This window comes from Paracoccidioides lutzii (genome assembly GCF_000150705.2).
Source record: "Paracoccidioides lutzii Pb01 unplaced genomic scaffold supercont2.4, whole genome shotgun sequence".
Taxonomy (NCBI): domain Eukaryota; kingdom Fungi; phylum Ascomycota; class Eurotiomycetes; order Onygenales; family Ajellomycetaceae; genus Paracoccidioides; species Paracoccidioides lutzii.
The window spans coordinates 319,442-337,493 of NW_015440950.1; the positions used below are offsets into that span (position 1 = coordinate 319,442).

Here is an 18,052-nt window from a genome sequence, read left to right on the forward strand (position 1 = left end):
ATATAAAATCAAATTGAGAAGATATATGGATGTGGATGTCTAAAATAAATAAAATGTATTGGATACAATCTACATCACTTTTTTTTTAAAAAAAAAAAAAAAAAAAAAAGAATAGGGATCAGTACTGTACATAAAAGGGCTGAAATGAAAGAGACCCTAGCGCTCCTGAAAATGAGTACTCCACAATGAACATCAGTTGGAATCTGAATCCGCAAACATGTCTTCCGCTTTGGGTCGACGACGTCGAGGAGCTGGTTGGCGCTCAGTCTCAGGTGGCTTATTAAGAGGGGCTTCGGTAACTGCATTGTCGCCCGACGCGTGAGAAGTTACGCCCCCTGCCGCACTGGGTGGTTCGCTCTCGTCCATACCATTCTCATCCAGCTTACCATCCAGGTCCTCCACATCACTATCCTCCATCGGAATGCCATCGATGTCGTCATCCATAGGCTCCCCATCAACATCATCGTCATCGGGCATCGGCACCCCATCATCATCAACATCAATGTCCATTTTCTCGCTTTCCAAACCGCTTCCGGTATCTGCGGGTGCTGTATTGCTCTCTTCGTCAACCGTTCTCCATCTACTCTTTCCTTTGCTACCAAAAACACTTGTAGATTTCTCCGCTTCTGCACGCTTCTGTTCTTCAAACTTTTTCTTTTTTCCGTAAGGGGTGGTTTCTCAAATACCTGAACAAAATGTTTCTTGGCTTGACTGAGGGAAAACACACCAGCCTTCCCATAGAGATAGAAGGCTGCCAATACTTCTCCTCCATTTTTCGATCTTCAGCCGACCCCAAGCCAACTCCTTCTCCAAGCGTCCAAGATGCTCAAAGGTTTTGTGTGATTTTAGGGCTGATTCAAATAGTTGCCGATACCTCCAGGCATGCCGCACCCCGCTTGTAGATGACGAGGAGAGGATGTCAGAGATTACGTACAAGCCTATCAGCTTAGCAGACGAAGTATCTAAAATTTCTTTTGATGGCTTCGTGGAAGATGGGATAATTTGGTTGTCTTGCTCCGTGTTCGCCTCATCACCCTCCTCAGGTTTACCGCCACGAAGCTCCGTCTCCCGTCGTTGGCGTTCCGGGTTAGCGCTAGTAAAAGCAAGTGGTTTGGTAATGTTAGAAGCGATCATGTCCACAACTTCATCAGCGCCGTGTCCAGCATGGTGAATCGCAAATGAGGTGACGCGAGCGACATCGCCCCTTCGCAACTTCGAATTTGTAGTAGGGAGTTTTGCAAGCAAATGTGCGAGCTTTGCTTTCTGGAGGGGATTTAAGTGACCAATACCATCACTATTACCTTCTAAAGTTCCGCCATCAAGACGTCTTTCATCCTCCCTGTCTGAATCATCCTCATCTGAAGAATCGTAATCTTCGTCGGATACAAACTCTTCCATTTTCGTAACATACTCAAACTGTAGATGCTTCTCTGGGGGTATCCAAACTGGTCCACTTTCGAAAACAGAAATAGGAGAAGGTCGCATTCGTGAGTGTCTCTTCCTAGTTCTTCTTGCGCCCGTTAAGATATCCCATAACTTCCATCTGTACCACACTCCACCCGGACTCCTTGAGTCCCATATCCAAGCCCATTTCTCGTCCTTTTGTACTTCCGCTCTGCTCATAAGAAGTGCCTCAAACTCAGGACCATAAGTTAAGAGATTTTCCAAAGTTTTATGGATGAGTTTTAGCTGCTTCAGGTCAGATGGAGGTTTAACCTCAACTTGCAGACTAGATCCAGCCCTCCCACCATAACCTGGCCCGTAAGACGACGGTGGCGCAAAGCCACCACGATGACCACCAGGAGTTCCACCACGACCAAAATGACCTCCCGGGCCCTGATTTGTTGGACGTGCTCCGAATGGCTGGGAAGTGGAAGAAGTTAACCCGGTTACCACTGGCATGGTGGAGTTGATGGCGGCTGATGAAAGGTGTCGTGATATTGACAGATAGTAACCCCATCCCAGATATTTATTCTGCAATGAGCTAACGACAGTATCCATCTCAGTAGCAGCTGTTCCTTTTGCCAATGTCACAATTGCAGACCATATCCTTCGTTCTCCAGCTCCTTGGGCGCTTGCCGATAAGATCTTAACATTATCCACAACGAGTGCATGTGAAACAAGAGCCTTGACAACTGCCGGAGACGTTCCCGGCGGCAACGAAGATAGATGAAGGGTGGGCTTAGCTGCAGCTCTTTCCGCTTCTTTCTTGTCTGTGAGCTTGTCATCCTCATCATCAGAAGTCTGAAATGCTGCGGCGGCGTCAACATGGGCCGGGGGAGGGGTCTCAAAAGCGAAAAGGCCATGTGACGGGTCTCTGTCCCTGTGGGATGCCTGTAGCGCTTCGAACGGTCGTTTTCTCGAACCAAAAGGATGTGATCCTCCCAGATTCCCAGATCCGGATCTCATCGTGCTACTTGTGAAATGTCTTTTTGAAGGGGCGATCGGGCCACCTGTGTGCCCGCTGCCTCCATGACCATATGGACTTGTCCTCCCTCCAGTGCTTGAGCGCGTAGACGTATCGCCATCGTTTTCAAATGATTTCACAAAATCCTCGTAGACAGCTTCGGTTTCTGCTTTTTCTCTTGCACGTTTGGCTTCAGCTTCCGCTTTTTGGCGCTCGAACAGAGATTTCTTGGCGGGGGCGGACAGCTTAGACGACAGATCAGGAAATCCCTTGACTTTTAAATCTTCCGGCATTTTGCAATTGCAGCTATTGCTTAGCTTAATTATGCTGACGGTGTATTGAGTGGTCTCATTCTTCAAGGTTCGAAGATTGCGTTTTGGCGTCAAGCGGAGGTTCAATGACAAGCCTTGAGCTCGTCTCAAGTTGCCATTTTTGCTAGTTAAACTCAATAGGCGCCGAGGCGCGTGTGCTATGTTAACCAACCTCGGAATAATATCCCAACGACACGTAAGACGGGCATCATCTTTCGTCAAGTTCACAAATATCAAGCTTAGGTTAAGAGTTATACCATCAGTGAAAATGACGACTCCAGCCCAAATTCAAGCATTGCTACGCTTCCTTTCCCAGGACTCGAAGCTGCCCCTCGTTGTCGCAATGGCAAAAGCGAAGGAACTTCAGAAGGCCAATCTTATCACGTATGCGTGGCACATCATACATATATATTACAGACATATCCTTTTTCGTTCATAGAGCAGTAGCTAACAGCATGTCTCTAGTCCGGAAGAGATTTTGAAAAAGGATCTTAGAACGCTTCAATCTATTTTGGGTGAAGAGAAGGTTGCAAAACAGGTCTCGAATGCTGCCCGTAGAGTTACTTCAAAGAAACGTCCCCATGAGGGCGATGGTTCACCTACAAAAAGATCTAAAATGTCTGATTTAAGCTCAGATGCATCATCCGCCTCTCAGCTTGAATCTGCGTTGGTCCTTCCATTATCGACCAACGTAGACGAGATAACTTCAACTATCTTGTTGACAAACCGAGCGCCTCTGGTCCTCGCCTTTGCAGTTGTACTGTTAAAATATACAATGCCAGAACAGCCCCTATCAAGCAGACTAAGCTTGGCTCAAGCGGTTGTCAGTGCCAACAGCCGGAGCAAAGCTGTTAGTCTTGGAATTGAGACTGGTAAAAGTGTAGAAGACGAAGGATGGGGTCAAGGACAACCAACAGTGAAAGTCCTCGGAAGAGAGATCAACGTTTTGAAACGGTGGGGATACAGTTGGGATGAGAAGGCCCCGCCGGAGAAACCTACGGACGATCTTTCTGATAAATTGGAGACTCCCAAAATGGAAAACAACGAACACATCAGCTTCAAAGACTCTGATACACAACCTGCTTTGTGGGGATTAGATCCGGAAGCTATGAGAAAGTCAAATAGCAAAGCCCCAAAATCGCGTCTGATCAGTCCAATCCTCCCAATCCACAGGCCAGAGGCAGCCCGCAATTATTTACTAAAATCGTTCACGTTCCAAAAGCCAATGGATTCGGCCACAGATACAGCAAAGAAGAAACGATCTACTTCAGATTTGACATCCGAAAAGGAGAAAGCCCTAGCTCTTTTGCTCGGAGCGATTGATCTCCTGTGCCAGTCGTGGGTATCTGTGCTCAGTCAGGGCGAAATGGATGGACGAGCTTGGTCCTGGTATGTGACAGTTCGTCCAGATATTGAAAGTGGAATCACTGGCTGGGGCCAAAAGGGTTCTGTTCACCTCTCCAAAATCCTCGATCTGAGACGAAAAGGTTGATGATTTGATTCAGCAAGTCCGTCTTGAAGACAATAGGCAACTACAGGACTCACACGCCTATTGAATTGCCTGGAAGCTGGGTGCGATTTCTTCACGCACACAAGCCCTGTTTCCAATTCTCCTCACTTGGTTTGTGTCCTCAAGCTCCAGTCCCAAAATGGATGTCGATATCTTCTCCCCATATTTGAGAGGAGCTAGAACCATTCCAAACATTCTGTCAGAATCACACCAATATACGACCTATCCCAGCTATGTCCTTTGTACGCTCTTGCAATACTCTGTCAGCACACTTTGTTGACGTTCCCGTGAGAAGGGAAATTCTGGATATTCGGTTGTGTGCTCCCGAATTCGTATGGTCCAAAATATAAAAATTTAATTTCAAAATTCTAATCTATCCATGTCTATACGCATTTAATGCCCATAATTCGGAACCCTGAGTCCTTTTCTTGATGATATAAAATTATGTGTTTTATCGGATAAGCGTTTTTGTATAAACGAACACAACGACCATGTCCTGATATAACCCGAGCCTCCGTACGGAATCAGGTCGCTTCCGATACCGCTGCTCAAGCTGAAAAGCCACCTACAAATCCAAAATCTTTCAGGACAGTGATTTGGTTTGCGAGGGCAGTGATTGATAAATCGACCACTTCTTAATCCTCTATTCTCCTAAGTCCTGCTTCTCATAAACTATTCATGTACTTTGAATGTCAGAGTATCCAATGGTCGCTGGTTCAAGTTATAAGAGGAATTGAACTTTATAACACTTCTCGTAATTTAAGATTAAATGCTTAACATAATATTAGACTCATATTCTTGAGTGACGCTTATATCTATAAAGTAATCTTTTTATTAAATATTTGATAACTTGATAGTAATATAACATTAACAATATAGTCAAGTATTCTTATATATTCACTAGCTAACTTTTTACAATATTCAGTAAAATTTATTGTGATAATGTATATGAATTGACAATATCATTAAAAATTCAAATTCAAATTCAAATAGTAATCTAATCAACATCTAATAATGATGATGAGTTAGGATTATATATATATAAGATTAATGATTCTGATAAGCAATTTATTGATTAGTTATTTTTCAATTCTTTTATTTCTTATTTTACAGATGAGGGTTTTCTGCTCTTTCAAAACATATCATGTAACATAAACTTTTGACACCAGATGTGTTCTTTACTTCAAGCTTTGTAAGCCATTTTTATGTGCTGTTAAGTTTTACCCCCCTTTCAATGTATAAGGCGATTTAATAAAGAGGTGTTTCAGGTTGGTAGTGCTGAGCTCAGAGTTTATACATGCACAGAAGTAGTGCATTTACATTAGCGCAAACATAGAAACACATTTACCTCTAAACACATTCAAAATTGAAAAATAAGAGAGCCATAGCACTTGTCTCCCTTTCAGCAGTATATTCAAGGTGCATGTGAAGAGAGAATATGCAACGAGTGAAAAAATCATCTTTATGACATATTGAATGATATTTCAACTTCTTTTAGCACCTGCACGGAAGCATCAAAAGGTCAGTAAAAAATATAATTGAAGATAACTAGTAAAGTTGACTGAATCCTAATAGAGTCATGACATCTTGATTCCAATTTGAGAAATATGGATTCCTTCCTTTTCACCTTTTGAAATACTGGGAAATAAGCAAAGTAATATTCAGATGTTCACATTCTCAGCAGATATATTTTCCTTTGACTCCTGAAAATAAAATCCAAGGATCTAGCTCAAGCTTTCACCGGTTGAAGCTCAACTCAACCCCAGCGTCCTTGAATCTGAACATTGGATAGTTCCAAAAAAGAATGAGAAATATACCCTGTTTCATGTGACGATCGGGAATGGAAATTACAAAGCTTGTTTCCAAGACCTCAGTTAGTTATTATTTTACTGCTGCACGGAGTAAACGGGCTCGATATAGGGCCGGAAAGGACAGATAGTCCCCGGAGAGTTGATGTAGTCACTGCAACGGCATCAAAACCTTGTGCTGCAGTTACCCTCTAGATGTTATCATTGGTCGTTGGAGTCATCGTTCCCTGAATATTTCTTGTCCTTGACCCTGGCCCAAAGGTGGGCAGTTCTCCAGGAAGGAAATATTGATACAAGGATTTGGTGGTGCGCTGGCAATTCGTCTGGTCGGTGTCATCGAGAGCGGGGACCAATAACTTATAGTTAGATGCTAAATGCTGATGGGGTCTTGGTCAGTCATCATTGGTTTCAAGAGCGAAACACACCTCCTAGAAAGAGATTGATATGCTACAAAAATTCTTACTGTTACTTGGGGAGCAAGAAAAGATAAACTGCGGCCAAATGGTCAGTTGGCCCGAAATATCACCATTCAGTCAACCCCAGGGAGCTATGGACCTCCTTTTCAAATTCTCAAATTCGCTATAGTACCAGTTTTAACCTCACAACCATTCCTCAAGCAATGACGCTATTACTCCATACTCCGTACTCCATCCTGGAACATTCTTAAGCACTGATTAGTCACCTAGTGTATGTAAGTTAGTGTAATGTTGCAGTATGACGGCCGGCTGCTTGCAGCCGACATGGCGGTAATTAGGAGAGGAGTGGGTGGGCGTATCCATGCGGTATGTTTGATATCGAACATTTCAATCTAGGCGACATTGAGTCAGAGACTTAGAGGGTGGGGATATATGGAGGATATAACCAGAACAAGAACTGCTGAGATGAAAAGTATAGTTCACTGCTGGCGATATACGGAGCATGTGATGTATGTACAGAACTGTGCATATTGACCTTGGTATCAATAGTACTATAATCAATAGATAAATCAACTCACCAGAGATGTTTGTTCTCCTCAACAGGGCATACAATCGAGAGAGTGTGCCACCCCCAAAATATAGTAAATAATGGTGACTACATCGAAGCGATGCTTGAGTTTTTCATATTGAGTTTAGCTTTAATTAGGGTTACGGTCCGTTTGCTCAGGCACTGACCGGTACTCCGTGCTGCGCTCCTTATTGATACTGGAGAATTGAGCCACAGGAAGCCCGAAAATATAGCCATCGGTGAATTGAGAAGTCATATTGCTCAATCTGAATATTCCCAAGGGTCGTTAATAATAAGAACTAAATAAATAATTAACTAACTAGTTAACTCATTAACCAACCAGTTGGTTAAATAAAAGAAAACGTATAGAAATTAACGTAGTGGTTCCTGTGCCCTTGCAACTTGTCTTGCCATGGTAAGGCCAGGGCAGCTACTAAGGTTTCTCCACTGACAATCAAGCCCCATCAACCCCCGTCCCAAGAACCAAACACCCAAATTTCATCACTTTTTCACTTACAACCTTGAACCAACCTCCACCTGCTTCCCCCCAATCCTCTACTTATTACCTTGGTCGTCGAGGTCCCTCCTCTCACCCGCTTTTCTTTTACTCTCGATATCTTCCGCCGTTCTTCATTAGTCTGTTGCTCGACGCTCCCTTGCACCTTTTTCGTGGCGCCAGAGGCGTGGGTTTGAGGTAGTGTTTGGTGGCACTTAACTGGAGGGGATCGCATCACCCCAAGTGGGCAGTGCACTCACTATGTCCGGGCTTGCGCTATCACCATCACCTGAAGAAATTCACGACCTCTCTCCTCCATCCAGACCTCCTCGCCCACGGTCTCCTCTGTCTGCTGGTCAACATTCCGCTGAACAGTCTCCTGCCACAGACGTCTTCAGTGATGCCTTTTCTCTCGAGCCATTGGATTCCTTTGGTAACCCAGATCTGCTCCTAAACCGCCTCGATCAGCCCGACCACTCTTCCTCCAGCTCGTCGTCAACTCTGGATGATGAGCATGGTAGTTTGTCCTTGTACCAAAGTCCCTTTCGAGACTCTGTTGCCTCCCTCCAAGTGCAAATGTCGCAAAAGTCAGATTCTCCACAGCCGGAATCGGATCCTCCTCAACCTGAACAACCTACACTAAGTCGTATGTCTAATGCCTCCAATGTCTCCAACAATGCCATCACCTCATCTGTTATCCGTCAACTGTCTTCTGCCTCGTCTATATCCCACCCTCCTTCATCCGTCGCACATCGAAGCATCAGCCTATCCTCACGGTTCTCTATGCCTAGAGCCCTAAGTCCATATACCGGCCAGACAAGGCCCACCCATCCATATGCCATGTATCCCCAAGCCACCGGGCTGGGTCGTTCTACGTCTAACTCTTCCACGTCTACAGTACGTCCCGTAGAACGGAGTAATGTCGACTCAATGCCTCCGCAACATCCGTATAGCCTGTATCCTCAAAATACTGTTCCGGAGGAGGAAGATGTAGAGGCACACTCAATCCCTGTGGGATTCCCTGGTCATGGCCAGGTGTTCCAACCCCAAAATCAAACCGCAGATGAAGTTGGGGACATTGTTAGTCCAGATGGACATGCTGAGCAATTACCCCCTTACACAAGATATCCAGATGGTCTACCCCAAAAATTTGGAGCACATGAATATAGCAGTACGTCTCCCGAGGAGGTCCTAGTCACCATGCCTGTCTCCACCGAGTCAGGAGTATCCTCGCGAACCCTGCTGGATGAAAATGGGCCTGAACAGGAAGGTGCCGCCTCATCGCAACCGCAAGCAGATGACCCAAGCGGTACTATCAAGGAAACGTTGATGGAGAAAGGGAAAAGGAGGGTATGCTTCAACGTTCAAATATGGACTATCGTCCTCATGGCCATTGTAGTTTTGATTGGAGCCGTGATTGGTGGAATAGTTGGAGGAGTAGTTGGAAACAAGCGGGGAGAGAAAGCCGGCGGAGCAAGTGCTAGTTCAGCTTTGGGAACTACTCGGTAAGGACTACAAATTTTTCCTACCAGCACACACCTTTTTCAGGATTTCACAGTTAACATCTCACTAGTCCTACTTCTGTTTTTGTGACAGTGACGGCTACTACCATATTGGATGCGGCACATCTGACAGCTACACCCTCACTTCTCCCCATTCCTACAGGCAAATTCAATATACCTGCCTCTTCCCTATATCGTTCATCCAGTAGCTGTGTGAATGACGCCGACCTTGCAACTTCATGGCAATGTATGGCTCAAGGTTCATTTCCTTGTTTGCTGACTGAAGAATCAGATGGATCAAAAAACCTTCAACTTGAATCTTACAGGCGAAACGGTAGTTTCGTATATGGCGCCCAAGCTCCATCGCTGGTTGATACAGTTTTCGACCTCAAATTGATGCTTGACAAAACAGAACCAGAACTCGGACCAGCGTTGTTCTTTTTTACACCATTTGATAAACTTGTGATCATTCCCGAGTCTAACTTCCCTCAAGTTCCATCTGGACAAGCTGTTAATGGACCCCAGCTCCTCCGCCGTGCTCAAGAGACAGTGCCAATAATGTCAAAGCCTAGTGACAGGCCCTACTTTTGTTGGTGGAACAGCACATACCTAGAGCTTTTCATATATGTTAACCAACCAATCAAACACTCTATGACAATGGGAAGCTCAACAGACCCGAATTATTCTGCTTTCAGCCGAACCGCTACAACGCTCGCTACCGCAACTCCAGTACCCAGCAAAGGACTCCGGAGCCTGCATCAACGGTCTTCACATCTAGAGCCACGCGGGGATCCACCCATGGAGTACCCTCGCCGGATCAAACTGGAGGAGAAAAGATCATCCGTCGATGGCATACCGCCATACTGCGAGCAAATGCAGGTGATGGATGATGGAAGCATATCGGGCCCTCTCGGATCGCGGGTCCCCGTCGATGAAACCGAAACCACACTGTCCAGCAAGGCCAAGTTCGGTGTCCTGAGTAGAAGACAAAGTCTTCTTGAAGAAATTCGTAAGGACTATGACGAGAACAAGGTTTGCGTCTGTCAGTGGAGCCATCGTTGAAATGCCTGCTGGACAGAGGGATTGGTGGCGCTTGTGGAAAATTAAAGAGAGAAAAATAAAGGCGTTTGGGTTGGGGAGACTTAATCTATCTCCTATTTTACGGTGTTGTCTCATTTCACATATATATTATTTTAGTCTTTTTTTTCCCCCTTCCTAGCATTAGCGTTTTGTCTTTTATGCGAAGGTATATTTCGTTCAAGGGGTCACTATTTCTCTTCCATCCCTTTTTTCAGATCATTTTCCCGCTATTTATTTCAACCATTTCTCTGTTCTTTATTATTATTATTATTATTATTATTATTACCTTTGTTACACTTCACTATTACAAATAAAGCCTTTTGCCTTCCCTTTTCTTTTCTCTATTGTTTTGCCTTTTCCGAGGATCATGCTGTGACGCTATATCGGACATGTCTCCATCACCACCATCAATCATCTCTCATTTTCCAATTTCATTATTAGTCTACTTGGTCCTGAGATCTACGTACAGTACCTAGGACATTCGAGGAACTGAAAAGAAAGGGAAAGGAAGGAGAACAAGAGAACTAAGAATTCTACATCGTCATGTTCGAGGATTGTCAGGTTTATTCCACCTGGCAACTAACCCACATCTGCTTGTAATCTACCCAGGCCGCTTTACACAAACATATACATGTAACATCTATCTGTAGTTTTCGCCAGAGGTATATATATGAAAATATATCTATAATTTTATATCATTTCTTCTTTTATCCCTTCAGACTTCAAGCCTCTCTCCCGCATTCATTCCAGCTTTAGCTAGTACATGCATGAATAACTCCCTCTATAGCTATTTCCCCCTTCCTTCGGATTGCTTACGTATAGGTTCCCTGGATATAAAAAGGGGAATATTAGGCTGGCGTTTGCTGTCCAGTTAACAATGACAAGAACTGCTAGGTGTTGACGGGTGTCGAACAAGAGGTAAATGAACTGGATGTGGTAGTGTGCTCTCCCTCTGCTCCTGTTATTGTAACTATATAGTGGACCTACTTCTCTCAGTTGACGAAGTAGTGCTATTTACATTTGAAATAATCAGATATACTTGGATAATTCTGGAGTATGGTTTCAGCACCAGGGAAAATAGAGCAACGTTGAACTTCTACCTCCTCCGCTTTTCAATTCACGCATGTCTTTTGTCAATCTACTGATACTTGTGTCATTGCAAAATTCTATCTCCTATAGCTATGAGACTTGGGCGCAGGCACCAAATAGTTTAATTAAACTACCTTCCGAGCTACTTTTGTAGGGTCAGTAACTATTTAACCAGTGACGTCATTTGTCTCCTCATTTTTTTGTGGATCTAACCACAGAATTGAGGTAAACAACAACCATGTTTGCCTCAACAACTTACCGGCGGTTCTGCTCTTGACTTCGTAGAAATGAGCGCTCCTTTCCTACAGTGACCTATTTCGTCCAGAAAAGGCTCAGTAAGTCATTGTAAAGATATGGCACCCTGTCGCCTTCGTCGTTGTTTGGAGGGATTTTCGACCTATTTAACCACCGCCATATCGTTCTCTGCTATATAAAAAGTCATATGGCGCTCGATGCTGGGAACTCCCTTTTTATTTAACCTAACTGTTGCCCACTGATCTGTTATTCTGTTTGTGGGTGTAATTTTCTGATGTCTACGATGATTCGTCCATCTCAAATCTCCAAAACAGTCCTTGCCTCCATACAGACCCGCTGAAATCCTCCAAGCTCTCCAGCTTGAAAAAGAGCAAATAACTCTCGAAATGTAAGCAAATATGTTCAAATATTATATTACTCCGCTTTTTGTTGCCCACTATTCAGGGAACAGAGGAGAAACGGTGGTGTTCTACGTACTTAGATACCCCGGAAAGCTTCATTCACCCTTAGGCGGTTGTTGCTCCATACCATACGTCACTGTCACACGAGGGACCAGTCGAGCGATCAACAGTTGATACTTATGCTACTTGACAGAGCTGCTTTATGGCTAGGTCCCTAGGTGAATGCTTGACCTCATCTACAAGGGTTGAGGGCTTTTGGGGAAGTGGGGTGGGGCGGGGTATGGGCTGATGTTCGCGCAAGAAAAACACAGGTAGACAACAGAAAAAAACATATCCCTCTAATTCACTTTTTCTTGTGGGCTGAATAGAGTGAATGATAAAAAAAAAAAGGAAAGAAAGAAGAAAATGGGCAATATTCCTTCCTGCAACTCTATCCTATTTTAATAGCTTTTCATACCAATTTCCAACGGTTTGTTGAGTTCGATGAACAGAAGAAAACAACCCAAGTTCGGTCTAAGTTTCGTACTTCTCTCGCATCCTTTTCTACATCTGAAAACGGAGAGAACTGAGCAAACTCAGCAAAAACGTACGGGGCGAAGAATAAAATATAAAAGCAACGAACGAAAAACGATCACATTTGAATGATTCAGTTACTTCGGACAGTTGTTCCCCGAGTAGGGCTACGGCTTCAAGCATTCTCCCCGCAATTGTCGCCTCCAGGGGCGGCATTGAATCAACCTGCAGGTCACATTGGACGGTGGTTAGGGAAATGTGCTTATTCTGAAGGATCATCAGGGAAGAGTGACGGTACAAAGGAGAGGGGTCCAGCATATGGTCATGGCGATGGTGAGCACTCCTCCACCCACCAACTACAAGGAAACAGAAAAGCAAAGAATTAGATACTTAACTAGATGTAAGCAATAGAGGAGGAACATTACCACCGGAAATACAAAGTAACCCCAGACCGAGCCGAAACAGACTCTTTCAATGACGAATTTGAACACCGTATCCCTTCCAACAAGGCGCGCCCTACCCTCAGCGACGAATACCAGCATAGTGGCATAGATGCACAGCATCCCAAGCGTCCTTCGAAGGAAGAACTAAGCCCCGAGGAGTTGAAAAGGGAAGAGGAGTACGAGGAAGAAGTCAGGAAACATAACGAGGAAGTTGAAAGAAGGTATGATAGGGCTGTCTCTCAGATTGATCACAAGGTGGAGTTCCGTACTTTGGAGGAAGAGGTTGAGAGTTTTAAGAACGAGGGTGAGTAGGTGGTTGGTTGATGGAGAAATATAGCCAGGATGCTTTGTTCGATTTTGTTTTCTTTTTTTTTTGAGGGGGGCTGAACTGAGCGAGTTCACTCTGGTGGCACTGCACAATCATTTTAATGGTGGAGAGGCTGGTCTTGAATGGATACGGAAAATGTGCTTGCATTTTTTTTTTTTTTTTTTTTTTTTGTCGACGTCCCCTGTTGCTATGGATTATGGACTGGTTCATTGAATATCCTGCAGAAATTGCAGCTGGATAAAGGCGCCCCAGGGTCAGAAAAATTGTATAAGCTCTCTGGTCATAACATTGTTATGTCCATAGATAGAATCGGACCAAATTTATGCCATCCCGTCCTGCGCCCTGGCCAAAAGGAGAATATGAAAATAGGCAGACATATACAGCCGTGATGCCTCTCATGTGAAAATGATATTCTATTGGGAATTCAAAAATCTGAAATGCAGATATATATATATCTAATAAAGGCGATTCAAATTACCCCAAGCTTTGAAGTAGCGGGGTTTCTTCAGTAGGATTGATCTCCTCGCTGCTGGACGAAAGAACGGTCCCATTAGCACCGTTCTCCGTTTCCGAAATTCCCTCAGTGGTGATATCGCTATCTGCCTTCGGAGGTTGGATATATTCGAAATAAATACCCATCACGAGTAAGGTTCCTTGTAATAAAGCTGTGACCACATAAACACCCCACGAACTCCAGCCCTCCGTCCCGAGTCGTGCTGCTAGACTAGCGGCCCATACGAGACTACCTGGAGTCTGAATGCACATCGTGGGAATACTCAGGCTACCAATGCGGCGTAGGTGGAATGTTGTGTAGATCTGGGGGAAATATTGAATGGAGGAAAGGACAGCTGCGATAATTCCGAATACGTTTGCGCAGAACTGACGCTGGTCTGGATGCGCAACGACAACAGTAATGCCAACGATGGCCGTGGCAATTGTTTGGATAACGCATATTGCGCCGACGATGAGGGCTATACGGAAAGAGGGCGTTGTGGTGGTGGATAAGGATTTGACGGCATGTGAAGGGATGGAGCGGGGAAAGAAGATGATGAAAAGGGAAAGACTAGACGGGTTGATTGTGTCAGTTTGCTTCTTATTCCACAGCTCATCTGTGTCTATATGAAGGGCTGGGAACTATCTTACACTACAAAGAAGCACAGCGCTTGCACCCCAACCTGGAGTATACCCAGCAAGCCGGCAAAGCATGAGAATCCATTAAGCTCTCTGCAACACGCAATATCCTGTGAACTTCTTGGCAGGACAAGTATGTTCGTAAATGCAAACGTCCCCGATGTGGTTCCCAGCAGAATAAAATATGGCGATATGCCAAAGGAAGACCGTCGGGAGATAATCCTATAGAGCTGTGGCAGGTAGGAAAGAAGAATGCCGAACAGAATGCCTCTATGAGAAATCGCATGGGTTAGTAAAGCCGCCCTAAAAGCCACAATCTCGAACCAGACACATATCAGGATTACAGCAGCCAATCCTTACAGCGAAAGAGCGAAATTCCACGGGTTTGGCGAGGCCAGCTCTTTACAATGCGGGCTAAAGGGGGGGTCGTTCATGATGTTCATGATGAGCTGTTGGAGACGAGTTCAAAGACGTTGGGATCTGAGGAGCATTGAAAAGGTGGACGCTGGAACTTAGTATATGTGATTCCGCCTATAACTTTTATCTCTCTACATAGCGCTGAAGGAGTTTGAACGGCCAGTCGGAAGGAATTTGAAGCTGCGGAAATACCCTGAGGTTCAAGGGTCGCTCGCTGGCTGACGGCGGGTTAAAAAGACCCTGGCGTCCAAGGGCTGTTGTCAGACGCACCTCTTCTGCCCTCTGATTGGTTGTATTGGGCAGCTATCAAAGCCGCACTTTGGGGGGCAAAATGCCGCGTGCAGGGCGCTAGTCCGTAATAGGAAGCCTAGGCTCCAACATTACCGATCGAGGACTTCTGTCACGTGAAAATGACATCATGCCGTTTGAGGCCTTGAAGCGTCCCCACAGTTCAAAACTCTACATCAATCAATCCTCTCTCGGTTGAAAAGATAAATATTTGCCCTGTAGAGCTACGATTGAGGAGCTGCAATAAAAGGGGCAAATTGGAGGGTATTTAATAACTAGCTATTTGAAAAGATGGGTTTCGCATTAAACTGGGAACTTTCAGGGAATCTCTCTGCCCGCTGTCAACCTCCCATTTTCCAGTTGTTGTATCACACTACGTCACACTTCAGTCATAGGGAGCCAAGCAAGTAACACCTGCCTTTATGTTGCCATATATTCCTGAGATCGGTTCGCTGCCTTCGCTGCCTTCTTATTGATAAAACTCGAATAAAGAGGACATTATTGTCAATTTGTCTATAAAGTCCTGTCCGCTCCATATCGTGGAATCGGAACTTTGTGTCTACTGTTAGTTGTTGATGTACAATTGTCATTCGTACCAACTTGCCACTCGATCGACAGAGCGTATTTATCATAGAGGCCCAACATGAGATTCTCATGGGCTACGGGCCTTGTATTCGTTTTAGCTGTGACGGAAACGACGGGTTCAAGGAACTGGTTTACCAAGGCTGGTATGTTCTGCTGTCCATGCGGTGCAAGGTTGTGTTTAAATCACCAGCGTTTGTACAATGTCTGCCGTTTAGCAGCTGTGGAACATTTGGAAAGCTAACTAGGTATTTTTAACAGTCTATAACAGATGGCACGAAACCGAGTTAGAACGCTGGCTTTCTGACCACGGCAAGTTTCTCAAGAATTTTTCACCTTACGAAAACCATGTGAATCTCTGCTAATATCCACATAGATATCCCATATCCGACCCCAGCAGATCGTAAGGATCTTGAGGAACTCGTGAAAACTAATTGGGAATCGCACATTCAGATTCCTTTATCACACACTGCGGAGCACGCGTCCGACACTCTGCATAGTGCGAAAGAATGGATTTTTGACAGGTATGCGCTTATACAACTATGTTTTGGATGATAAATGGCCTGACAATTTTTTTTTTTTTTTTTTTTTTTTTTTTAGTTGGAGCGATTCCCAACTGAAGGCCTTCCTAGATAAGCATGGGATTCCTAGTCCTCAGCCGAAGAAGCGTGACACTCTCTTGGCTACCGTTCGAGAAAACTTCGAGACAGTTGCCAAAAAACTTGGACAGACCACATTATATCCTGGGAACTGGCTTTACGAGCAATGGTCGGAATCAGACCTCAAGGGGTATCTTGACAGTCAGGGATACCACGTCCCCCAACCATCAACTCGTGATAAACTGATTGCCACTGTGCGTCGTAATGCACGTCTCGCCAGTCTAGAAGCTCAGCGAGTTGCCGTGGAGGCTTCTTCATCGGCTAAGGCTGCGCAGCAAACACTAACGGAGGCGCTATTTAATTCCTGGTCGGACTCTGACTTCAAAAAGTTCTTCGACGAGCATGGAATCAAGGTTCCTCAAGGGTCAAAACGCAATGAGCTTATTGCCCTTGCACGCAAGCACCGCGCTTCCTTGATCAGCAGCCCTGCATCTTCTATCTCTAGCGCATATGGTGCTGCCACTTCGAAAGCCGGAAATGAATTTGCTCGCGCGACAGAGGATGCAGAGTTGAAGATGGAAGACATGTTCAATTCAGCAATCAAGCAATGGTCTGACTCGCGCCTCAAGGCTTACTTGGATGCACGGGGTGTGCCAGTTCCGCAAGGGACGAAACGAGATGAACTTGTGGCCAAAGTGCGACTTCACAGACACAAAGCTATGAATGGAAGTTCGGTTTGGACATTTGATACCTGGAACAAGGAAAATTTAGGGTAAACGAAATGTTTCTAGCACACCATTACTATCGATCACCATGCTAACCCTTAGCGCATACAGAAAATATCTCTCTTCCCAACACCAAAAAATGATGAAAGATGTTGGTTATACACGCGAGGAACTCGTGAGAAAGGCACAGTCCGCATTCGCACAAGCCTCAAAAACCAGTGGGGCGGATTTTGCAAAGGTCACTCAATACCTAGCAAAGCAGGCAGCGAATGTCAAAGACGCCGCGTTCAATACCTGGTCCCGGCACGATTTGGAAAAGTATCTCGAGTCATATGGAGTCAAGGAACATAAATCCTGGAATATGAACAGATTGCGCGCTGAGGCTACGCGGAATGCTGACTATTTCCGCTATGGAATCCTCAAGCAGGAGCCGCAGCCAACACTCTTCTCCCGGTTGCAGAATGGTCTGCAGTGGGCATTTGATCAATTGAAAATCGGCGCGTTGAGTGGAAGAAAGGAAGGGGAAAAGACTGCCGACACTTTCAAGAAGAAGATTTCTCACACTGCTAGACGGGTGGCCGACGAGCTCTAAATAAAACTCTCTAGGCCCATTAGGTCCTGGGAGCAACGTGTACATGGGCGTTGAGGAGGATTGGTTGTATGAGGTGGACGATTCTGAACTCCCCATTTGCTTGCTCCTTCATCCATTTTGCTTCTATTTCGGCTCTCGCGTTGTTTTCGAGTCACTCCATTTCCGCTTTCTGCTTGCGCTTCGTTCCTGTCGTATTGTGATGATGATCTTTAATGATGATATGCTCTATGAAGTGAGAAAATCAAACAAGAAGGATTTTGATGTCTTTTTCTGCTTTCCCCTTCCCCCTTACATTGCTATTATACCTACCTTCACAGCCTGGGGGTTCATCTGTTGTTTGCTCCTTGCTTAGGGCATTGAATTTGTCAAAAGTAGTTTAGTTAGCATGCTAACTCCATTTTCGAATTGAAGCCATTACCTATTAGTTTCAGTTGCCCATTGGATTGATTTCATCGATTATTTGTATGATGATCCCAATATTGAAGGTGCTATTCATGCAAACATATAGACCACGGACAGGCACAAGGATGCTGCTGAACAGAAGTAGTCTGTAATTAAAATTACAGACTTCTTTCTTGCACGTCCCTTTTA

The 18,052-nt window shown here is 44.9% G+C and overlaps 6 protein-coding genes across 6 annotated transcripts; 4 read left to right on the top strand and 2 right to left on the bottom strand.

Annotated features, from left to right (window-relative positions):
• Window positions 1-192: 192 nt before the first annotated feature.
• On the bottom strand, window positions 193-2,700 carry PAAG_01855 (hypothetical protein; the record flags this gene model as incomplete). The annotated part of the gene is made up of 2 exons (XM_015844468.1): window positions 193-641; window positions 687-2,700. The coding sequence occupies 2 exons, from the start codon at window positions 2,698-2,700 to the stop codon at window positions 193-195; spliced, it is 2,463 nt and encodes an 820-aa protein (XP_015701472.1).
• Window positions 2,701-2,986: 286 nt separating this feature from the next.
• PAAG_01856 (hypothetical protein) lies at window positions 2,987-4,210 on the top strand (the record flags this gene model as incomplete). The annotated part of the gene is made up of 2 exons (XM_002795922.2): window positions 2,987-3,102; window positions 3,184-4,210. The coding sequence occupies 2 exons, from the start codon at window positions 2,987-2,989 to the stop codon at window positions 4,208-4,210; spliced, it is 1,143 nt and encodes a 380-aa protein (XP_002795968.1).
• A 3,567-nt stretch (window positions 4,211-7,777) lies between these two features.
• PAAG_01857 (hypothetical protein) lies at window positions 7,778-10,080 on the top strand (the record flags this gene model as incomplete). The annotated part of the gene is made up of 2 exons (XM_002795923.1): window positions 7,778-9,021; window positions 9,090-10,080. 2 exons carry the CDS (start codon window positions 7,778-7,780, stop codon window positions 10,078-10,080), a joined length of 2,235 nt encoding a protein of 744 aa, XP_002795969.1.
• Window positions 10,081-12,484: 2,404 nt separating this feature from the next.
• Window positions 12,485-13,111, top strand: PAAG_01858 (hypothetical protein; the record flags this gene model as incomplete). Its single annotated transcript, XM_002795924.2, has 2 exons — window positions 12,485-12,689; window positions 12,768-13,111. 2 exons carry the CDS (start codon window positions 12,485-12,487, stop codon window positions 13,109-13,111), a joined length of 549 nt encoding a protein of 182 aa, XP_002795970.2.
• A 490-nt stretch (window positions 13,112-13,601) lies between these two features.
• Window positions 13,602-14,701, bottom strand: PAAG_01859 (PQ loop repeat protein; the record flags this gene model as incomplete). The annotated part of the gene is made up of 3 exons (XM_015844469.1): window positions 13,602-14,190; window positions 14,271-14,528; window positions 14,619-14,701. The coding sequence occupies 3 exons, from the start codon at window positions 14,699-14,701 to the stop codon at window positions 13,602-13,604; spliced, it is 930 nt and encodes a 309-aa protein (XP_015701473.1).
• A 905-nt stretch (window positions 14,702-15,606) lies between these two features.
• Window positions 15,607-17,461, top strand: PAAG_01860 (hypothetical protein; the record flags this gene model as incomplete). The annotated part of the gene is made up of 4 exons (XM_002795926.2): window positions 15,607-15,691; window positions 15,922-16,069; window positions 16,146-16,916; window positions 16,981-17,461. 4 exons carry the CDS (start codon window positions 15,607-15,609, stop codon window positions 17,459-17,461), a joined length of 1,485 nt encoding a protein of 494 aa, XP_002795972.1.
• Between the last annotated feature and the right edge of the window lie 591 nt (window positions 17,462-18,052).